The following is a 22,718-nucleotide window of genomic DNA, read 5'->3' as shown; positions in this document are numbered from 1 at the left end:
TCCTGGCGGAAATTCCCTAAAATGCAGTTGCAATGTTGCAGAACGCATATGTAAGTAAATAACATAGCAATGTCATTTAGCAGCATGCATGTCCTGGCGGAGATTCCCTTCCATATATGATACTGATAATGATTTATGTTGTTGTTATTGGTGAAAATAATTGATATTGTGATGATGAAAGTGTAATTAAAACATTTGTTTTGAATTGATACTTAAATTAAATGAAAAAACTGTATATATGGTTTTAATTTTTAAATCATCATCATCATTAAGATCTGTAATCATAAGAAAAAAATCATCATGGTATTTTTACCAGTATTGAACTGGAAAGCTCGTGATTTGAACTTTTTATTTTTTCAAATAAGTTTGATATCAGATTTGAATTCCTCCCTGACTCCCCAGCCCCCACCACCACCCCTACCCCCGAAAAAAAAAAAAAAAAGCCAACATCTTGCCAATTTGGACACATAGAAAACATTAACCTTGTTTATACTAGTTTATTTTATGTTTTCCAGTGAATTATAGAGTTTTCTCAGTGAAATAAAAGTGATAATCCACAGTTTTGAAACAGTAGATTATCATTTTTATTTTTCACTGTTTTTGCCGAACTAATTCCGGTCCTTCGCCGCGACTGAAGTCAAATTGTATACCGAGCGTTATGAATACCGGGGACCATAATGACGATGACGTCGTTAGGATGACGTCATTTGTGTTATGCTTTCTGTTGATTTTTCCCGCGATTTTCGACATTACAAAAGTAAAGTATTACACATAAAATAAAAAGAAAATTTGTTTGTGTCAGTGAAATATCAATTTTATTTCACTCGTGAGAACCAAAAAAAAAGTCATTTCCACTAGTGGCTACGCCACTCGTGAAAATACCAGTTTTTGATGCTCACTTGTGAAATAAAATTGATATTTCACTGAAACAAACAAATATCCTCTATATTATACATCAAACAAATTAGGCTTGTCAGTGCAAGTCATGGCATTATTCAACTGCTGCATGTTTGGGTACTCCTTTATCACCAATCTAATTACCATGTCTTCTGATCAAAAATTCTTGAAAGATAACAGCAATTATAAATAAAGTTGCTCTTGATATGGAAAAAAGACCATTAGAAGGTTTTAAGGTCACATGTTTTGTCATTCTCACTCATTTCAGTTGTTACACTAGTCCTGCAAATTGTTCTTTAGTGTCACTCTCTTGCACACCGGTATGGTGAGGAACGAACGACAACTCTGCTTGGAGATTGCTTTAGTGTGTGCCTTATAAGATCCATTCATCCTCATGCTTTGACACATTGAAGTGTTATTATTATCATCGTCATCACCGTCATCATCATCACCATCGTCACCATCAACATCGCAATTATCACAACAATCATCATCATCTACATTTTTATCACCACCACTAGTGTTGTTATGGTTGTGATGATAGTGGTGATGTTGATGATAGTAGTGACACACTACTATCATCAACATCACCACTATCATCACAACCATAACAACAATCATCATCATTACAAATACTATCATCACCAGCAGCACTACCATCATCAAGATCATCATAACCATCATCATCTTTATCAAGATTATCATCTTCATCACCACCACCAACATCATCATCACCAACAACAACACCACCAGATAATCATCATCATCATTACCATCGTATTCATCATTAACAACATCATCACAATCACCACTGCCATCATCACCACTGTTATCAAAATAATCATCATCATCTGTTATTACATCATAATTATCATCGTTAGTTTTACTGATGTGTTTGCTGATGAACAAGAAGAAAAACAGATGTGGTCGGAGGATAACGCTTTGTTGTTATTGTTACTGTTGATGATGATGACTATAGGTCTTTGTATTGTGCTTAATAATAATGGCGATGATTGAAATTTGGACAATTCTTATCCTTAGGCGTAAAAAATGTTTGTTTCCGGTATCCCGACCTACCCTAAATTTTTGGCCTGACCCTAAATGTTTTTATGGCCCTGGAGACCTTTTGTTTTTCAACTTTTTAACAAAATGTTGCAAAACTGCATTTTTTTATGCTTTAAACATGTTCAGTGCTGTCAGAAATTAACATACTGATGCTCTAAAGGCATAACTCCCCTATTTGTATTGATTTTTTTGACACAAAAATAATTTCCGAAAAGTCTCACTTAGATATCTATTCTTGCATAAAAACTACTTTTTTCACTGGATCCGCCCATGCATTAACGGGAGAAAAATCGTGTGCAAACAAGGCAATTCACGTGCTGTTAATACATGATTTTTATTTTTGAAATGCTTTGCCAGGGACGTATGTATGTATTTCTGCGCAAACTGATATTTGGCATCTGCATCTTGTTTCTTTCATAATAACATCATCTTGTAGCATTATAGATACAATGTAATCCATAGTATGTTTAGCTGTATCGGTTTCCAACCCCAAACGTACTGCCCCCATCAATGTACGCTCTAGCTTCTCTTAGAGTTTACTCCCTTTACAAAGCGTCTGTTCAGTTATTGTAAATAACTGTGAATAAATAAGTATCGCGTGTAACTTGTGCTGTTGCCCGTTTTTAGGTATTATATTAATGATTTTTGTTAGTATCAGTCGGTTTGTTTTTACCTGATTTTTCGCAGAATTCATATAATAAACCTCAAAAGCTAGTCACTAGCTTCGTACTCATCCGTACTCTGTGTTCGTACTCAAAATAATTCGAATGTAAAATTGTACGTTATTCTTAAAATTATGTTCCTGTTAATCAAATTTTTAAGTTATATGCAAAATTATGTTTAATGTAACGTTTGTTATAAACTAAAAATAAAAATAAGATGCTCAAAAACCTTCAAATCACGCTTTTGGTAGTGTTGTTGTTATGTGTGCCCTGGTTATGGATATTTAAAACATGTTTACCGTTTCCAAGAACAACCGAATGGTAACTAAAAATGTACCGGAATCGTAAAGTCATCACATATGAAAACAATGCATTTAGTCGTCGTGTAATGTTTTTTTATGCAAGAATAGCGACAATACACGTTTGTTTTGTGTATTAACGCCTGCAGAAGCCCTTGGGATATGTTTGTGACCTCGACCTTCGGTCTCGGTCACAAACAATCCCGCGGGCTTCTGCAGACGTTAATACACAAAAAAACGTGTATTATCCCTACAATAAAAATCCAATTCCAAAAGTCTTTTGAACGACAGCAACAACAACTAAATTTTATACAATTTACACTATCGCGTAACCATTTCATTCTTGGACAAACCCCTTAAAACATTTAAACAATTACCATTTAGGCAATCAAATTGTATGTCAAGGTTTTTGTGTTTGTTTACTTATTTTATCGATCCATATCTATTTATAGGTGACTACGTGCTATTAACAATGTTTACGGACTTTAACGAGAAACTACGGATTCTCGATCGTTCTACATGCGTCTCTTTACTTCTGATAGCATATTTAAACCGCTCACGCGTTAGCTCAGAAAGCATTGAAAACAGAGTGAAATATAACAAACTTATTTGGAAATGGCTTGGAATCTTGTACCAGTATGGTCTGGAGATTTTGATTTCTTTGGCCGTCAGAGGGATTTATTCTCTGACTGGCTAGAGCATTTTGATGATGATTGGCGCGCAGCAAGTTTCGAGGACTCACGGCGGAGGTTCGACCGGGAGTTGGACAGGGTCCGAAGGGAGCTGCACAGAATGGATGCCGAGCCGCATACGCTTGATGTTCAGCAACCCTTTATCACAGGTAGGTGATGTTTTATTTCATTTTCGTACAATTTTGGAGACTTTTAGTCTAAATAATGAGACCTCGGGCAGACCGATTTTACATTTTGATATTTTACGTTGTCTACCTAGGAGGCGGATATCGACAAGTCAAAATAATATAACGATATTCAACTCTCGAGTACAATTATTTGGACTAGGAGACTTTTTCTAGGGCGTAGATCGAACGCGGATCTCATTGTTTTATTGATGTGTAAGTTGCAGTTAAATCTTTGCAGTAGATCTAGCCTCTAGTTACATTCTTCCGAAATGCACTTTTTTCGCTCTAAGTCTTTCAGACAGATCTATCTGTACAACTTTGCGGTAAATAAATTCTAGTTATCACAGGAGTCTGAAATTCTATCAATAAGACTCGAGTCTATCTTTTATTTTATATGTAGAATCTATGGGGTATATTTTTTTAAGATAGACTCTGGGTTCTTATTGATAGAATTTAAGACTCCTGTGTAGTAATCGATAGGCCTGTTTTATCTAGTTATAAACTTTGCGACCTCAATTACTACGCCCCTGAAATATAAGAACAAAACATTTCAAGCCTTCAAGGCCAAAGTTTAGGTTGTTTTGTTACAATTATTGGACAATGAACAAGTTAAAAGTACGCAAGTACTGCAAGCAGTATAAGATTATACTTATACTTAAGACTACATAGACATCAACATTTATTTCATTTGACATTTTTTCTTATTTCGTTTTCAATAGAATCTACACTAATTTTAAATAATTAAACATTGAATTACAATCAATACATTATGTACAGTCAGACCAGTTTTTACGTAGTCCATTAGATCTTAACAAATAGAACGTATGTTAAGGTAGTTCTGCACGTTTGGATCGAAATTTTTTCTACAATGTAGAATTTGATTAAACTCTGATTTTTCAAAACTTCAGAATATACCTAGAAAATTCAGCAAATAAAAAAGATAGGGTCGTGTGCTTGATTTTTTGCTAGACTGATTTGAAAAATGTGGACCTCGCGCAATATTTCATAATGGGAGTCTATGGGAAAATCAAAACTTTCATAACATTTTCGCGAATAGAAGTTTTTCTACAATGTAGATTTTGATGAAACTTCTCACAGTTGTAAATAGACACATGACATATAATTTGGTGGAATAAAATATATAGGTCCATATGCTTATTTTTGAGATATTTGACCATGATTAAAGTGAAGTGGACATTTCACGCTTTTTAAGACATTATTTTGATTTTTTATGTGTCATATGTTTTAATATCATATTTTGACTTGAGAAATATAGCAATAGTGTCATTGTAATACATTTACTCACAGGTTGCGATTAATTCATAAAATGACTTTCATTTCCGTATGCCGAATCCAAGCTTTATTCTACGTTTTCCGGATAAATGACGTTACGCCATCACTTCCGGTTTATCAAACGTGCAGAACTACCTTAAATTACTTTTGTAAAATGACTTGATCTTTATCTGAACTAAGAAACTCATATCACTTCGATGCAAGCAATAACTGTTTTAATCACTTAAGTATCACAAGGATTTTCGCTGACTGAAAAATAGTCTACGGGTCCCTTTAAAACTTTTGCAATGATATTTCTAAATGCGTTTTGTTTTTTTCCCCAGATCCGTCCGGTAACAGAAAGCTCTCACTCCGTTTTGATTGCAGTGCATTCAAACCAGAGGAGATTACGGTGAAAACATTGGACAACAAACTCAATGTCCATGCTAAACATGTAGAGGAAGGGCCAGGACGCAAAATTCACCAGGAATTTACCAGGGAATACACACTTCCAGAAAACGTCGATCCGAAGAAGCTGAAGTCTCATCTTTCTTCTGACGGTGTTTTAGAGATTGAGGCCCCGGCACCAAAAGCCGTTGAGGCCCCAAAAGAAGTTTTGATTCCTATCGAACATCTTCACAGCAAGGGGAGCTCAGAAAAGAAAGAAGAAAAGTAACGCAACAGTTGTCGTCCTTGTTAACTTTAGGAAGGATTTGCGTTGGACATTCAAACAGAATGTTGAATAGACATTTAATTTTTTAGTTTTGTGATTTATTACAACAGATAGTTGTGAATTACAATATGTAATACTGTGACATTTTATAATCTGCAGATGTGATTTGTAGACAGACTGATTTCATGCCATATCATCTGTTGTATTTTGCATTCATGTGCTCATTTTGTCTTCTTAATGAAGTGATCAATAAAATTGATGTTCATCCAAACTCCGTTTTCATCTTAATATAGTACTTTTTGCTGCGTTTAACGTCGCACCGGTACAAATATAGGTCATACAGCTCTTTCCAGCTTTGATAAGGGAGGAAGACCCCCATGTGCCCCTCCGTGCATTTAATTATCAAGAGCGGGCACCTGGGTAAAACCACCGAACTTCCGTAAGTCATCTGGGTGGCTTGCTCACATGAAGATTTTAACGCCCCGACTGAGGCTCGAACCCACATCGGTGAGGGGTGAGTGATCTGAAGTCAGCGACCTTAACCACTAGGCCAGGGAGGTCCCTCACAAGATAGTAACCCTCCTAAATTCTGGAGTTAACTGAACTAATTACGCTAACACAGGAAGCTTAAGAAATAATTTATCCCTTGTTTTACATACTAAGTTGCCAAAAATTATGTTGCACATTCTCTTTTTAACTATACATGTGTAATTGGTAAACAATAACCGGTCCCGCGGGACAATATAATGACTGATACATGTACAAAAATACCACTATATTATAAAACATGTATCATAGGGGGTAGCATGTATGACGTGCATGCAGTGTCAGTTTTGACTGATATTTTCTGTATTGCTAGGTGTCGGTGGCTTAGCCAACTAGCAGTACTGATTGGCTTAGGCTCTCTCAATGTCCATTTTGTGTTGTGTTCTGCAACTGTATGGCGTAATTTGAGCGATTGTCAGGAGAATGTACCGACAATTCAACTTGAAGTATTCAAGTGGACTTGTTGAGGTCACGATCGCTCCCACACATGTGTTACAAGAGCACTTTGACTTATCCCAGAGCTCGAGTGATTCAAATGAATCTCAAAGAGATCAATATAAAGACAATCTCACGTCAGGTCCATTTTATTACTGAAGTTAATTTTTTTATTGTAAAAGACGTCAAATCGCGGCTTTTGTTTGCTATCACGTTTCTGGTACTGCACCATAAATACAAAAATGAAAAAATAAGATTAGGGAAACACTCGTGTAATTTAATAGCAACGGCACAATTTTGGAGTTTTGTCGTCTGCTTCAGCCTCATACGCAGTGATGTCCCTTTCAAGATTTTAATGAATGAAATGAATTTAATCAAAAATGAGAGTCATAAATGACTTTCATGGTATTGTCATGTGGTGAAAACTAGAGACAACTGCTGCTCGGATAAGCAACATAATCCTGGACACGTGTTGGTGTTTTAAGTAATATGACGTCAGCTCAGGTACTGATATAGCGTACGGTATACGATGCACACTGCTTTGACACTATTTTTGTAGTCACGAATATCCAAGTAGCAGAGGCAAAACAAACATCCTGTCTAAGTACGATAAAAAATTATCTTAAATGCATACATTCGCGTTATCAAAATAAATCCATCTTCTAAGTCAAGAATGTTTCTTAAAACTGCCATTTTCCGTAGACTCTAACCCTGAACCAATCAAGTATTCTTTTTCAATCGTTTATTTGGACACTGCACCGTCTGAGCATCAACACCCAACCGTCGATTCAAAAACTAAACCAAGTATTATTAAACTTTCAGTCGTAGATTCGAACACAGCCATTCTAGTAATTCACTGTTCTAGCACTGATTTTCAACAATCGATTCTAGCACTGAACCATTTTAGTATATTATTTTTCATTAATTTTCTACCGTTGCTTCTAACCCTGAACCATTTAGTATTAATTTTCAACCGTAGATTCGAACACAACCATTCTAGTTTTTTTTTCAAATGTCGATCCAAACATTGACATCGTAGTATTTCCTAACAATGATTCTATTACTAAACAGTTCTAGTATTAAACTTCAACCGTCTTTCCTAGAAGTCGATTCTGACATCGAGTCTACCACTGCACCGTTTGAGTATTAATCTTCAGATCTAAACATACGCTTTCAGTTATTATCTAGATAAGTATCTAATTCTGGACAGAGCTGTCAGTAAATCCAGGGTTTCTCCAAGTTCCATCTTCTACCAGAAGGCTTTGTTCTGTCTGTGTTTTGAATGGTCCATAAACTGAAAGTGAAGCAATTCAGAGATGCATATTTCCCAACGTTGCATTCTAAATGAGCAGTGTACATTTTTTTACAAATTTTTAAAATTCCATCTTGTGTGTAAATTTATGTTCAGAATGATCACAATTGAAATTCATTAAAAACCATTTCTTTCAATGTTGCGTAAGGCTATGTTTGAATCTATTTTGATTCATTATAAAGCACTTAATTTTCAATAAAAATGATCAAAAGGTCCTTCCTAAAGTTCCTATAAGTAAGCTACAGCTGCTCAAACATTTTAATACTTTGGTGTAAATACAATACTAACATGTTTAGGCTTTTCCCAAAGCTTTGATGTTAAAGAAGCTACCTTTACATTTAAATACTTCGATGTAAATACAATACCTATGTGTTTAGTCTTTTCCCAAAGTTCCTTACATTTAAATATTTTTGGTATAAATACAATATTAGTACATACGCAATCTGACTTAAGTACTTGATCTTCTAAACGAAGATCTGAGAACGACCTATTCACATACGTCATCTGTATATTTTGGATTTCCAGTATTGCTATTTTTATTTTCACAAATCTATTTTTATTTGAACCAACCAGACGACTTGTTCGAATGTCAAAGAGTAAGAAAATTGTGCAGTCATTCCAGGGCTCGAACCCGGGACCCCTCTGTTACAGAGCAAGTGGCCTACCGACTGAGCTAACCGGCTATCTGACACATTACGACATAAGAATTGTAAATATCAAAAGTCAAGGCTAAAGGTAGATTTGCAAAATGTTGTAAGTTAAGCTCTGATTGGCTAGCGAAAGGGTCGTCAGAACGAGGCTATGAATAGGTCGTTCTCAGATCCTATGCGTAGCGTAATAGGAGATGTACTTTAGTCAGATTGAGTACATACGTATTAAGGCTTTTCCCAAAGTTCCTTACATTTAAATAGTTTTGGTATAGATACAATACTAGTGCATACGTATTTAGGCTTTTTCCTAAAGTTTGATGTTTAGGAAGCTTCCCTTACATTTAAATAGAGTATTGCGAATATAGTACCTGTTTGTTTAAGACCTTTCCCAAAGTTCTGATAAGTTAGGTAGCATCCCGTACATGTAATTATCCTCATAAACACCATCAGTACAGAAGTAAACAATGAAACACGACTTAAAATGTGATCTGTGTCCGCCATATGTAAATCTTCTGCCGACTGAAGTATATAATCACAAAATACAAGAAGTGAAATGATAAATTTTGACATAAAAGTAGCTCTATATTAAACAAAAAGAGAGTGGTATATTATTATGTGCTGTTCAACATATTATATCAAACATTAACAATTCGTCTTTCAAATATTAACAAAAAAATTCATTTCTACAAAATACTCTTTGGTGACAACGTTTAAACAGTTCTTTAAAGCAGAAAACTCATGCCAAACAATGTATTACAGAACAAGAGCCGTCGGATGACAGCGCGCTCGACTATTCGAAGAACTGATTGAAGAATGGGCTCAAAATATTTCCATAGATTTTCAGACAAAAGAAAAAAATGGATTAAACAAAAAATGTTCCTGTAGTTGTGGATTTCGATTAGTCTTGCATTAAATGGCAATGTGTGACCATGATGGCAAATATGTTATGTTATATGTTAGGTAAAATATGGATTTGTATGAAATATTCAACTAATTTCCAAGTCTAAAAGGGGCCATAATTCAGTCAAAACAGTTGACAGAATTATGTACTCTTGCCTACAGATGGAAATCATTTTGATAAACTAGTGTTAAAAGTTTCAAAGCCACAGTTCAAATAGTTTTGACAAAACGCTGACTTGTAAGAAAAACTGAACAAATTTCAAAGTTCAAAAAGGGCCATAATTCAGCCAAAATAGTTGTCAGAGTTATGTACTCTTGCATACAGATGGAAATCATGATGATAAACAAGTGTTGAAAGTTTAAAAGCCATTTGTCAAAAAGTTTTGACACAACATGGTCATATACGAAAACAGAACCAATTTCCAAGTTCAAAAAGGGCCATAATTCAGTCAAAAAAGATGACAGAGTTATGTACTCTTGCCTATTAATAGAGACTGTTATACTGAACAAGTTATAAAAGTTTCAAACCCATATATCAAACACTTTACACAAAATATAAACTGGTACGAAAAACTTAACCAAGATTTTTAAGTCAAAAGGGGCCATAATTCAGCCAAAATGTTTGATGGAGTTATGTACTCTTGCCTATAACTGAACAGAGTGATGGTTAACACATGTTGAAAATTTAAAAGCTTTCTCTCAAAAGACTTTGTCAAAATGTAGACTGGTACGAAAAACTTAACCAAGATTTCTAAGTCAAAAGGGGCCATAATTCAAAGTGCTTGACGAAGTTAATTTCTCTTGCCTATAACTGGACATGGTGATGGTTAACAAGTGTTAAAAGTTTCAAAGCTTTATCTCAAAAGACGTTGTCAAAATGTGGACTGGTACGAAAAACTTACCCAGGGTGTGACGCCGACGCCGTGGTGAGTAGGATAGCTCTACTTATTTTTCGAATAGTCGAGCTAAAACTTTGAGTATGGAAGCAGAGGTTAAGCTTCTCTTCACCCATGAGGCCACTGGTTCGAACTACTCTAATGGCGCATCACCCCCAATCCAATGGCGCCAGGAAACGGTTTCTGGAGTTGATCAACTCATTTTCAAGTTTCATGACTAATGAGCGAAACAGATTAGTTTAGACAACATTAAATTAAATATTTATAGTCCTACAGTAAGTATTTACTGTATTACCTGAACTAATAGATACATCCCTGCTGCTACAAGGAAAGCAGACGACATACCAAAGAAAATTACCAGCAGCTTACTCTCGTTTTTAGCCTGCAAAATTTAAATGTACATGTAATGCAATTCATACCAGCATTTTAATAGAGGCTTGAATTTATTATAAAAGATAAAAGGTAAGGGTAGATTTCACGGAAGCGCAGAACACCAAACACACATCCATAGAGCCATGCATTGCAAAGTAGGCCTACGACAAAAGAAGCTGTAACGGAAAAATGTTGTAGACGGGTTGCTTCAAAAACCCAACAAGTACATTATAAATATATGCAAAATACAGTATAGCGTGGTTGGGTGATAAGGGCATAAGGGTTAGATAAAGTAATTCGTGCTGTCCAATCAATTTCATTCACAAGGACGCAAAAAGCAACCTTATATTCCAGACACAAAGCACAATTATTGTTTTCCTACAATTTAAAGTCAACAAGGAATATTCTCCGATCTTACTTTTAGAATGCATTACAGTCATGGTGTTTTCTACATATGGACATCGCAGAACGTTTCTAACCTTGCAATGGAAGGCGTTTTTCTATTTTGTATAAGGCAGATATCTAGCTTGTCATTACCGTATTTTGGTATATACATACTGGTTGAACGATCTTTTTATTACCTTTGTTCAACAGCTATTGACGCGACCCCAGCTTATACAACTGGCGCGAGTGAAATCTTTGCTAGTTCGAATTCTTATCGATTGTCGAGTCATATAACGAATCCTTACTTGGAAAAAATATGTAATGATAAGGTCAAAGCTGAAAAAAGTGAAGATAATAAAAAAACATTTATGCTGTTTAAAATGCATATATACTTACGCTGAGATAGCCAAACATACAGGAAACAGATGCAATGATCACAACTGCGAAAAATAGAATGAACATCTCTTTTTGTTTAATGTTCCCAGAGTCCAACTCGACGGCATATCCAGACGTTAAAGTAAACACGGCCGCACTTATCTGCAATGATGCATTTTGAAAAACATATTTTGTCATGTGAAAACTGCAATATACTGTAGAAGTAGCAATATTCGCGGGTAAACAATGTTCGCTAGTTGTCATTTCCAGACGTTCCGCGATTGGAAAAATTTGGATGTGCCGTACTTAAGTTTCAGCTCTGTGACCTTGGCACTGAGTGATATTCATGTTAGCAATATAGGGTCATCACGGTCCTCTTGTTTCTGTACTTTTGGTATATCTATTTCATTTAAAATGAACTATTAATTTTGTTGAGAAAAAAAGCTTTCGAAATAACTCATTGTTGCACATGCCTTCTGGAGACATAATATTTCAAAGATGACACTTTAATAAAGCACAGCGTTTAGCACGAAGTTAAAATTGCAGAATTTTTACGTTTCCCACGGTCATACATTCTACTGTACAATCTCTACATTTTAAATGGTAAACGTAAATTTTCGCTTATTTTAAAGTTCTGGTGCTTCATACTGAATGCAACAAAAACTGAAATGAGAGTGCGTACTATTTTTGCATGAAGCTGTCCATTTCTCGCATTTCGCGTAAACACGGTGGCACTAATAGAACGCTATAGCAAACAGAGATTTAAATACTTACGTCACATTGCAAGTTGACACTGAGAAGAAAATAGAACAATAGCATGGTTCGCAGACATTTTCTGAGAGTTTCTTGTGTTTTTTCATTGCTAGCATCGCTGTCGGTGTTCCAGGCACGCCTTCTAGGTTGGATATCGCTTATTCCATACCTCGCCATGAAATTCTTTGACCTCAAAAACCTCCATAGATGATAAATTCCGAATCCACCAATGAAAAGCGCAAATGGCATGCCCAAAATTAATCTTATCTGAAAGGTGTTGTAATATTTGTATGTCAGAATATTTCAGAAAATGTATGCTCCGTTACATAACCTAATCATCCTTTGCGGCGGTGGTGTGGGGGAATAATCACGAACATTTTTTTAAAAACTTGCAGTGTATAAAACAGCCATTTATCACAGCTTAAAACATTTTAAGGGACTGAAAGTTCATCTTTATTCAATCTAACTAAAGTACATCTCCTATTACGCTACGCTTAGGATCTGAAGTCGTTCTTCGTTCTCACGACCCTTCCGCTAGCCAATCAGAGCCTTACACTATTTTGTATGTGAAAGCAGAAATTTAAAAAAAATCTATATTTAGCCTTAGTTTTTCTTATATACAATTCTCATGACGACCACATCTCGACTACGCCCTTGTGTTTTGAGAGAAATCATATGTCATGGTACAAACTTGGTCACGTAAAGTGTCAAACAGCCGTTAGCTCAATTAGTAGGACACTCGCCCTTTCAGTGAGGGGTCCCGGGTTCGAGTCCCGGACTGACTGCACATTTTTCTTACTCTTGACATTTGAAGCTATTTTGACGGTTCAGCAAAATGCTTGTTGAAACAAGTTGTCTGATTGGTTCAAATAAAAATAGATTTGCGAAAACAAAAACAGCCATATTGGAAATTCAAAACATACAGAAATGTGTACGAAATGTGAATGGGTCATTTTCGGATCTTCGGTTAGAGTATCAAGTACTTTAGTTAGACTGATCTTTATTCATTATGAGGTATGACAGTTTTCCGTTCAGCCCTCGGTTTCACTTCTCGGAGCTTCATCTCTAAGTTGCACTGCATAGTATTTCAAAAAGAACAGATATTTTATTTACCTCCTTGAAAACGGTTCTGCCACCAAGCGCATAGTCGATGATAATGTAAAATGTAGGTGGCGCCACTGACAGCACGAGTATCATGAGATCGTAAGGGTCCTCATGCTTGATTCCTTTTACGGTATAAATCAAAGCAAAGCCTGAAAATCATACAGTTTACATAGATAGCATAAAATGAACAAACGTAGCACATTTAATTACCCTCAGTTCTGCGGCGAAAACCTAGTGCGACTAAAATTGTGACTATTGCTATTAATGAACGTTTAGCTGAACGACAAACAATGCCGTCACAAAAGACGTCACGTACCAGAAGGTTAATATGGAAATGTTTTATTAAATCTATCTATGAAGTATTTTTCATTGGTCTAAACATTTTTCATTGGTCTAGACATAATTAAGTACATGTATATAAAGTCGTATTGACTCGGGTGCGGAGCAAAAACACGTATTGACCGCCAGATGTGACGTTATGACATTTGACGTATAGGAATATGACGTCGTACACAATTTACTAGTCCAGGGCCGTTGCAAATGTTTATATTTGATTTTTCTACACATTTTTGTATTTTGTTAACCTACAAGTCTTTGGATTTGATGACAAAACAATCGTTGCCATTTAAGTTCGGTTATTATGGCTAGAAAACGTGATATAATCCAGGCCTACGCCCTAAGTCGACATAAATTTTTACAAGTCGATAAACCCCCCTACCTACCCCACTGAAAGAGCAGCCTCCGTGGCCGAGTGGTTAAGGTCGCTGACTTTAAATCACTTGCCCCTCATCGATGTGGGTTCGAGACTCACTCGGGGCGTTGAATTATTCATGTAAGGAAGCCATCCAGCTGGCTTACGGGAGGTCGGTGGTTCTACCCAGGTGCCCGCTCGTGATGAAATAATGCACGGAGGGGCACCTGGGGTCTTCCTCCACCATTAAAGCTGGAAAGTCGCCATATGACCTATCGTGTGTCGGTGCGACGTTAAATACAACAAAAACACACACACAAAAACCTCACTAAAATATTTTGATATGTAAACAATTCAAATAGTTCAACAGGACTCTTTTTGAAAGGTATCTTCTTTTTTTCTTTTTTAAGGAGGCAGTAAACATTTTTCAGCTGTTAGTGTCGAACTGGCTGGGGCCAAATAGAGGCAATAAAGAGCATATAATTTGTAGTATATAAGCCGTGCCATGAGAAAACCAACATAGTGGGTTTGCGACCAGCATGGATCCAGACCAGCCTGCGCATCCGCGCAGTCTGGTCTGGATCCATGCTGGTCGCTAACAGTTTCTCCAATTCCAATAGGCTTTAAAAGCGAACAGCATGGATCCTGACCAGACTACGCGGATGCGCAGGCTGGTCTGGATCCATGCTGGTCGCAAACCCACTATGTTGGTTTTCTCATGGCGCGGCTCAGTTTTTTTTATTATAATATTAACAACAGGAATATTGGAACAGTAAGAAAAACGGTACGGTTCGCACATATATTTATGCTTATTTTCAGATTTTACGGTAAAACGTAAGAAACCATGTAGGCCTATAATTGGTGCTATCATTTGCTGGGAATATTCTGCAGCGATTTGAAAATTGAGAAAATATCTTTTTTCGTCATCAGATTTCGAAACCGGTAAAGCACAAAATTCAGGTATTATAAACAGAAAAGTAGAAAATAAACATGTAGTTGTAGATGGCAATATTTTTGTTTTAGGTGTTTACAGACTTGTGCGAGGTTTTGGAAGTCAAATAGGTAACATTATTACTAGAAGCTCGAAAAGTTGTTTATTGCCTCCACAGGCATAATGAAAGTGGACACTAAAGAAAAAGTCGATAACAACTATATGGTTGGTGAATTGCTATTGGGGTACAACTTACAACAATTTACTGCGAAAATGAAAAGATAACTAGAGTCATCTGTCTGAAAGTGATCCGCTATGATACCATACAGAGCAAATCCTATTGCAACCAGAAGTCCGACTGTTGATCCCACAAGGTACAACCGCTCCCCCGCACTGCACTGGTTACATCTACGCCCCTTCAATGGCAGGAATACAACGTTATATACAAATTGTGACTTTAATATGAAAATAAATCGCTGAATATATTATCTCGTAAAATTTCCTGACTAACAACTTGTAATTACACACATATGGGTAACAAGTCCCAAGTAAAACTCAACAAAATTATGAATCAGTTATGATCAGCATATATTAAAAAGATCTGTCCTTCAGACAGCACGCTCGACTTTTCTCAGTGTTTGACTCTGAATTAGAGCTTTACCAGTAAGACTTTATAAAATTAACAAAAACATTCTAATTTAAAAAAGGGACATAACTCTGTCAAAATTAAAAAAAAAAAGAGTTATAGGTATTGTTTCTTCTGGAGTAGACTTTGAACGGAAATAACTATTTTCAGTTTCAAGTCAAAAGCTTTGAAAGTAACAGAGATATTTGACTTTATCAAAAACTTTAACAAAAAAATCCACTATAAGTTAAAAAGGTTCATTACTTTGTACAAATTCGAATCAGAGTTATGGGAAATAACTATTGAAGTTTCAAGTAAAAAGCTTGAACTGTAACAGAGATGTATGACTTTATCAACAACTTTAACTAAAAAATTCGAAATTAAAAAGGGGTCTAACTCTGTCAAAATTCAAATCAGAGTAATGGGGATTATTTCTCCTGGTGTAGACTTTAATAGTTATATACACGTAACTATTTTAAGTTCCAAGTCAAAAGCTTTGATGGTAGCAGAGATATTTGACTTTATCCCAAAAAAAAAAATTAAGTTATAATGGTTTATAATCCTATCAAAATTCAGAGCAGAGTTATTGGAATTGTTTCTCCTCGTCTAAACTTTGATGGTAAATAAGTATTTAAAGTTTCAAGTCAATAACTTTGATAGTAACATAGAAATTTGACTTTATCAAAAACTTTAACCACGGCGTTGAGATAAAATGTGTTTTATTTGCAACACAAGTAAAAATTTGTTTTAAGGAAAGTCAAAATTCTTTTTTAATTCTTTTTTTAAAATGGATAACATTTTACGAATACTGCTAAATTGAGATATACTTACTGGCCTCATAGCTCCCCGATAGATAAGCCGTCAGGTCAGTCTATTCCCGTTCGCTTTTTATAACCGCAATGCTTGTGAAAAAAAAATTAATCAAATAATTTTACTATATTTATAACTTTTCAATTTTAAATCTAAAACTAACTGTCAGCAAAACTATTATGGAGACTGAAGGTTGATTATTGTACAGTACAAATATTAACAATAATAATGATATCATCCCATGCTATGCAGAGGTATCCTAAAGGGTTCGTTATGAAGGTAAGTTGTCAATAAGAACACAAATCTACAAATGATTGATATTTTTACATTAACCGTCATTAACAGAACGTGTTGTGTGCGGAGTGGGATGATAAGTTTTGTTTGTTTGTTTGTTTTGGGTTTAACGCCATTTTTCAGTATTTCAGTCATGTAACGGCGGGCTGTTAACCTAACCAGTGTTCCTGGATTCTGTACCAGTACAAACCTGTTCCCCGCAAGTAACTGCCAACTTCCCCACATGAATCAGAAGTGGAGGACTAATAATTTTAGACACAATGTCGTTTATCAAATAGTCACGGAGAACATACGCCCCGCCCGAGGATCGAACTCACGACCCCGCGATCCGTAGACCAACGCTAAGCGGGCGGGAAGGGATGATAAGTATACATGTACATTTTATGTTGTTGTTTTTTCATAGCATATAGCGTTTGTTTGCGTCATGTGCCCTACACGATTTGAGGAAGCAACCAAGCTGAAATGCGGAGGGTCGTTTTTTCTACCCAGGTACCATACCGTGCTTGAAATTAGTTATAGGAATCGTGTCGGTGCGACTTACAAAACATATAAAATGTATAAGTATACTTACTTATTTTCAAGCTATCTTGATACTGTCACATTACGAGAGAATTATTAATATAAATAACAAAGTCCTTGCCAGTAACTTAATATAAAAGTGAAAACTTACCAACAATTTTCCGTATCTATCAAATCCGTATTAGCCTATTCTCATTATTTTCCAGAACACGCTGTTAACTTGATACGAAGAAGAAAATTGTTGACACAATATTAAAGATAGATATTACAGATATATAGTATACATTTGTGACAACAATCCGAGTTAATATTTTATCTTTCAAAGAAAGCACACTTACAATATAGGACAAGATTAGATAGTATCAAATAACTGAGATATGAAATTCAGTATATATACTTCATGTGAATAAGATAATAACTAAACTATTACTCATTTCTAGTCCAGAATCGAACTTGGTCCATTATGTCTTAACTGACAGAGGTAGGTGAAGAAATAAACGCACTCGAGTATAATTATAGTGAAATCATGGTATACTGATCATTGAGAGTCAGTCTGATCAAACAACAATCATAACTGGAGTTCCTAGTCCGACATGACCGGGACCACATGGTCATACATGTACATATAATGCCCAAACTGATGAAATTGGTGATAAAATATGCGCGTATTGAAACGTGGTATGTTAATCAGTCAAAGGCCACAACTGGAGATCCTGGTCCGATTAAACCCAAAATTTTACACTGGTCAAACGCAATGAGTCTTAGTTCGAGCAGAGGTGCTTTAGAAATGTGTGAGCTAGTCGAGTGTAAACAAATTATTTTGGACGGAGGACGGACAGGTAACGATCATTAAAGCTTTCCATGAGCGCTTCTTGTTGAAATTAGCCAAAGTACGGCTACCGCGGGCATACATGCTCCTCAAAAATGGCTGATTCAACTACATGCAGTTCTCAGTTTTATTTGCAATTAAGGATTCATTTTTTTTTCACAAGATATGTCCATGTTTGTCATTTATAAACAGACTTTTCCTCATGAAATAACAGCATATATATCTGGAATCTGGTTATAGGATTTGAGACCCATTTTGAGCCAGTTTTAGTGTTTTGTGAATACTGCAACAGACTGGATCCATGCTTTGTTGTGTTGAAAAAAAAAAATCATTTCTGTACCAAAGGGTATGAACATTAGCTAGAAGACCAGTCACAGACTTGAAGCATATGGTTGTCAGAGCTCAAACCTAAGACTGTCCAACGACAGGACGGCATTTTGGGACTGGTCTCAACCCCTAGACGTAGATGTGAATTATAGGCATTTGTAAGTTTTCGTATTTTTCATTTAGCGTTATGAAGCGTGCAATGCCTAATTCGATAGTACAAAGAGGCACAGTTACCTCCCTTAGACTGTGAGCCGCAATAAATAATATGTCGTCTGCTGTTTTTTAATAGAAAATAGAATATGAAATTTTACAACTGCTAAAAATAACGTTAAGTCTATCTATAGGCTACTGCTGTTTTAATATTCAATTTGTTAAAAATTAGTATGATACAAAATAGATTACTAGATGAAAGCAAATAGATCTATAAACAAGAAATATCTTTAAAAATGATGGTCGGCGAATTGTAATAAGGAAAGAAGTTTATGAATTTTTCATCTAACATTCATCTTTCATTTAACATTTTTCAAATTGCAAAACTAAACACCGCATTTTAACAATTTAAATGGTTCTCTTTTAATTTTTCGCAAAGGTTTCGTAGGGTTGCAATTTTGTTTCGTTTATTATTTAGACGAATAATTACAGCAGTAGTTTGATGAAGATTCATGAAGCGGTTCATGAGAAGAGGTCATTAAACGTGTTTATATTTTTAGCTTAATTGGTCCCAATCCCCATTTGTAACAAAATAGCAGGAGACCTTACGATATTGTTACACATCGAGTTTGATAAAAATCCATTACATTTTAGTGGTTAATGCGAAGAAAGGCATATCTACTTTTAGCTATAATGGTCCCTAATAGGGCCCAAGTTCCTATATAAATAAATTTGTAAGAGGACCTTATAATGATGCTCTTGACCAAGTATGACAAAGATCCACCAAGCTGTTCAGGAGACGCTGTATAAAGGCATTTCTAGTTTTAGCTCTAGCAGCCCCTAAAAGGGGTCAAATGTTCCAGCTGAACAAAGTTGGCTGCGGGCCTAATAAAGATGCTACAAATCAAGTTTGATTAGAATACATGAGAAAAAAATCAATTAAAGGATTTTTTTATTTATTTCTAAAATAGGCCAACTGATCCCGCTTTAACAAATGCATATTCGCTATTCATGAATATTAGGACAATGACGTTACACCTATAAAAATGTGAAGGTCAAGCAAAACATACAATTGTAATCATTTCAATATTTCTGTTTCAAAAGCAAAGTTTGACCGTTATAATATCACATACTTTAGATAAACTGTATGCAGCGTACCTTCATTTCAGTGTAATGAGATTCAGTCATTATATATTATATATATAATGAAACAGATTTCAACTGAGTTCAATATTTGCATACCATGCTAAAGAAAAATATTCATATACAAATGTATAATAAATCAGTTAAATAATTTATAACAAAAATATCAAAGCAAACAAGTACTCATTTTAATATGCAATCTGAATAAGTCACAAAAGCAAGAAACCTTTTCATATACAGACGACAATTGTAACAAGGAAAATCTTTTAAAAAGCACTTCTCTACATAAAAGACTCTTATCACACCCTTATTCATGTGATACGCAGACCGTATTCAGCTCTTTCTTTAATTTGATATATTTTGGTATTTGAACAGGTTTTTATCATATTTATTAAACTTACTTATCATTTTGAGATATATCAATATTCTTGCTAAATATACTGAGCCAAAGTTAGCTTTAAAACTGTGAACAGCGTCGTTTAGGATAAACGCTTTGTCTACATTTCACTCAGCGTAGCACAATCAACAGAGTGAAAGAAATTGACACTCTCGTCCAATCAGGCAGAGCGTTGCATAAATCTTCCATTTTGATAAATTATCTATAATGCGTTATCAAGTAGTTTGATTTGCCAACTGAAGTCACGTGGCATAGGAAACGAAAACGAATTTAGACGGCGTCGCCGAAAAAAAAAGAAAAAACACATGATAAGAATAATCATAGTAGTGTATAATTACAACCTGCAAAGCTAAGGCTACATAACAATAATTTGTCATCACGGTTGTAAGCAGTTTAGTATGCATGAAGTAAATGTATAATCGTTAATGAAATGTTTGAAGATTAAGAATACATATATAAATATGACTACTGCAGTATGAAATTAAGCGAAATCAATTAAAAACACATCTTATATAATATATCTCTTACACATTATCAATACGGGAATCAAATTTAATGTCACTGTATAATATATATATATTTAATTATATACATAAATAAAATATATATAGAGGATATTACATGAGTGTCTTTTCATATTGAATTTATTAAACTCGTTGAATAAAATAATAAAATGTGAGGCTGTGCCGAGCATTTTATTAATTTTATTCAACGAGTTTAATAAATTCAATGTGGAATGTTGAAAATGTAATATTCTTTTTATCACATGTTAGCCTTTCTTGTCCGAAACATTAAAACTTTGACTTTCTTTTACTATATAAACAAGTCAGACGTCTCCTATACTATAAATGACGTCGACGTCAAACATGTGATAAATAATTATATACATATTTTTGCAGGCGACATTCCGGCTTTCGGTATATTTTGCAGAAGGCACTATGGTTTTTCTGCACCTTTTTCAAACTACACATGTCTAATTATCAATAAATATAACCCCTGACTCACTAACAACTTTGGTTTTAGTTTTCAGTTTAATACGAGAACTTCCTTATTTCAGAATCTTTGGAATGAATTTTGGGGCGTGTTCCTGTAACATTCTCCAGTACCACTGGGTTCTCCTGATAATGACTGGATTTTGTACTCTTTGATTCCCAACCAGTGTGTACTTTTAATGAAATAATCAAATCATGTAAATTACAGAAGACCAGTAATGAAAATTGCCAATTTCCATGCGATTATTCTTGTTTGGTATTTCGGCATCCTTTAGATATAACAGAAGAAGTGTAAAATTTGCATACGGAAAATACGTCATCGGACGGAATTTGCCGAACGTCACTACAGGTCCTCTATCCAAGCCTTTGGGTACTGCTAGAGTAGACTTACATACAAAGCTATTCAAGACAAGTACCTGAATGACCATAAACCATAAATAATGTAATGCAGGCACCTGTTATTCTTATTCCACATATCTTTAATGAAGATAAATATATATGTGTTAGCTTAATACCATATCGGACAAAGGAACACGTAAACCGCTTAAGCAAAGAATACAAATTGTCATATAAATCATAGGTCTTGCATTACTAACACAAAATGAAAAATAATGTCATAGTTATTTGCTAACATGATCTGATACATATTCAATGAAAAATAGTCAACCTCACAAATTACTAAATCAACATTTATGCCGATGTCGCCGGAAATTTATGAAAGTATGACGTCATGAGTTAATTCACAGGCGCTTGAAGCTCTATCAATAAATATATGCATTACCATATCCCACCCACCTAATATACTATGAAATAGTATATCTACGATCTCTTCAAGACATCTAACCTGCACATATATGTCTTTGATAGAGCTTCAAGCACCTGTGGTTAATTCAATTCATTCATGAAACTGAAACTGTCGTTTGCGGTGAACGAAAATGTAATCCTATGTATGTTATCACAGTCATGTTTAAAATCTGGCAAGATGTTTTATGCCTGCTCCTGCTGCTGCTGTTGTTGTTGTTGTTGTTGTTCAGAATTAACAGCAAAACCGTTTTCCAGTCTGCCGTATACTGAAAATATATATACCATTGTTCCGAATACTTATAGAGAAATACAACATTGCTAAAATGATAGAACAGCTAAACAGTTTTATTCTGAAACATCAAAAAGTATTCAAGCTCTAAAAACTTTACAAATTAGAAGCCATCATGACAAATGACAAAATAAAACAAGACGACACATTGGTATTTATGTTTACTGTCAAAAAATGACTGATATTTAAAACAGAAATAACAGGGTGGTCATTATCCCCTTGGCAAAATGGTGATTGACTGAATCTATATCAGTTATATAAGGGAATCAGTGGTAGTGGTAAAAGTCGCCAGGCGGCTTAAGGGAGGGTGGTAGTTCTTCCCAGAAACCCGTCTGTGCTTGAAATTATGCACAGAAGGCACACTGGGTCTTCATCAAGCAATTTAAGCAAGAAACTTGCCATATCACCTAAATATTATGTTGCCATAACTTTCAATTTAGATTATTAAGCTGTCTACGCATGC

At 35.1% G+C, this 22,718-nt stretch overlaps 2 protein-coding genes across 2 annotated transcripts; one reads left to right on the top strand and one right to left on the bottom strand.

Annotated features, from left to right (window-relative positions):
- Nucleotides 1–3,485: 3,485 nt before the first annotated feature.
- Nucleotides 3,486–5,998, top strand: LOC123527454 (alpha-crystallin A chain-like). The gene is made up of 2 exons (XM_045306916.2): nt 3,486–3,764; nt 5,399–5,998. Exons 1-2 carry the CDS (start codon nt 3,539–3,541, stop codon nt 5,728–5,730), a joined length of 558 nt encoding a protein of 185 aa, XP_045162851.1. The 5' UTR covers nt 3,486–3,538; the 3' UTR covers nt 5,731–5,998.
- Nucleotides 5,396–18,033, bottom strand: LOC123527453 (uncharacterized). The gene is made up of 9 exons (XM_045306915.2): nt 17,476–18,033; nt 16,533–16,603; nt 15,333–15,492; nt 13,464–13,603; nt 12,372–12,617; nt 11,619–11,759; nt 10,762–10,848; nt 9,039–9,189; nt 5,396–8,002 (listed from the first exon to the last, which is right to left on the bottom strand). Exons 2-9 carry the CDS (start codon nt 16,539–16,541, stop codon nt 7,905–7,907), a joined length of 1,032 nt encoding a protein of 343 aa, XP_045162850.2. The 5' UTR covers nt 16,542–16,603; nt 17,476–18,033; the 3' UTR covers nt 5,396–7,904.
- Between the last annotated feature and the right edge of the window lie 4,685 nt (nt 18,034–22,718).

The sequence above is a fragment of the Mercenaria mercenaria genome, chromosome 14, assembly GCF_021730395.1.
Source record: "Mercenaria mercenaria strain notata chromosome 14, MADL_Memer_1, whole genome shotgun sequence".
Taxonomy (NCBI): domain Eukaryota; kingdom Metazoa; phylum Mollusca; class Bivalvia; order Venerida; family Veneridae; genus Mercenaria; species Mercenaria mercenaria.
Note: the sequence above shows the minus strand (reverse complement) of the source record. Positions and strands in the feature narration are given on the sequence as shown.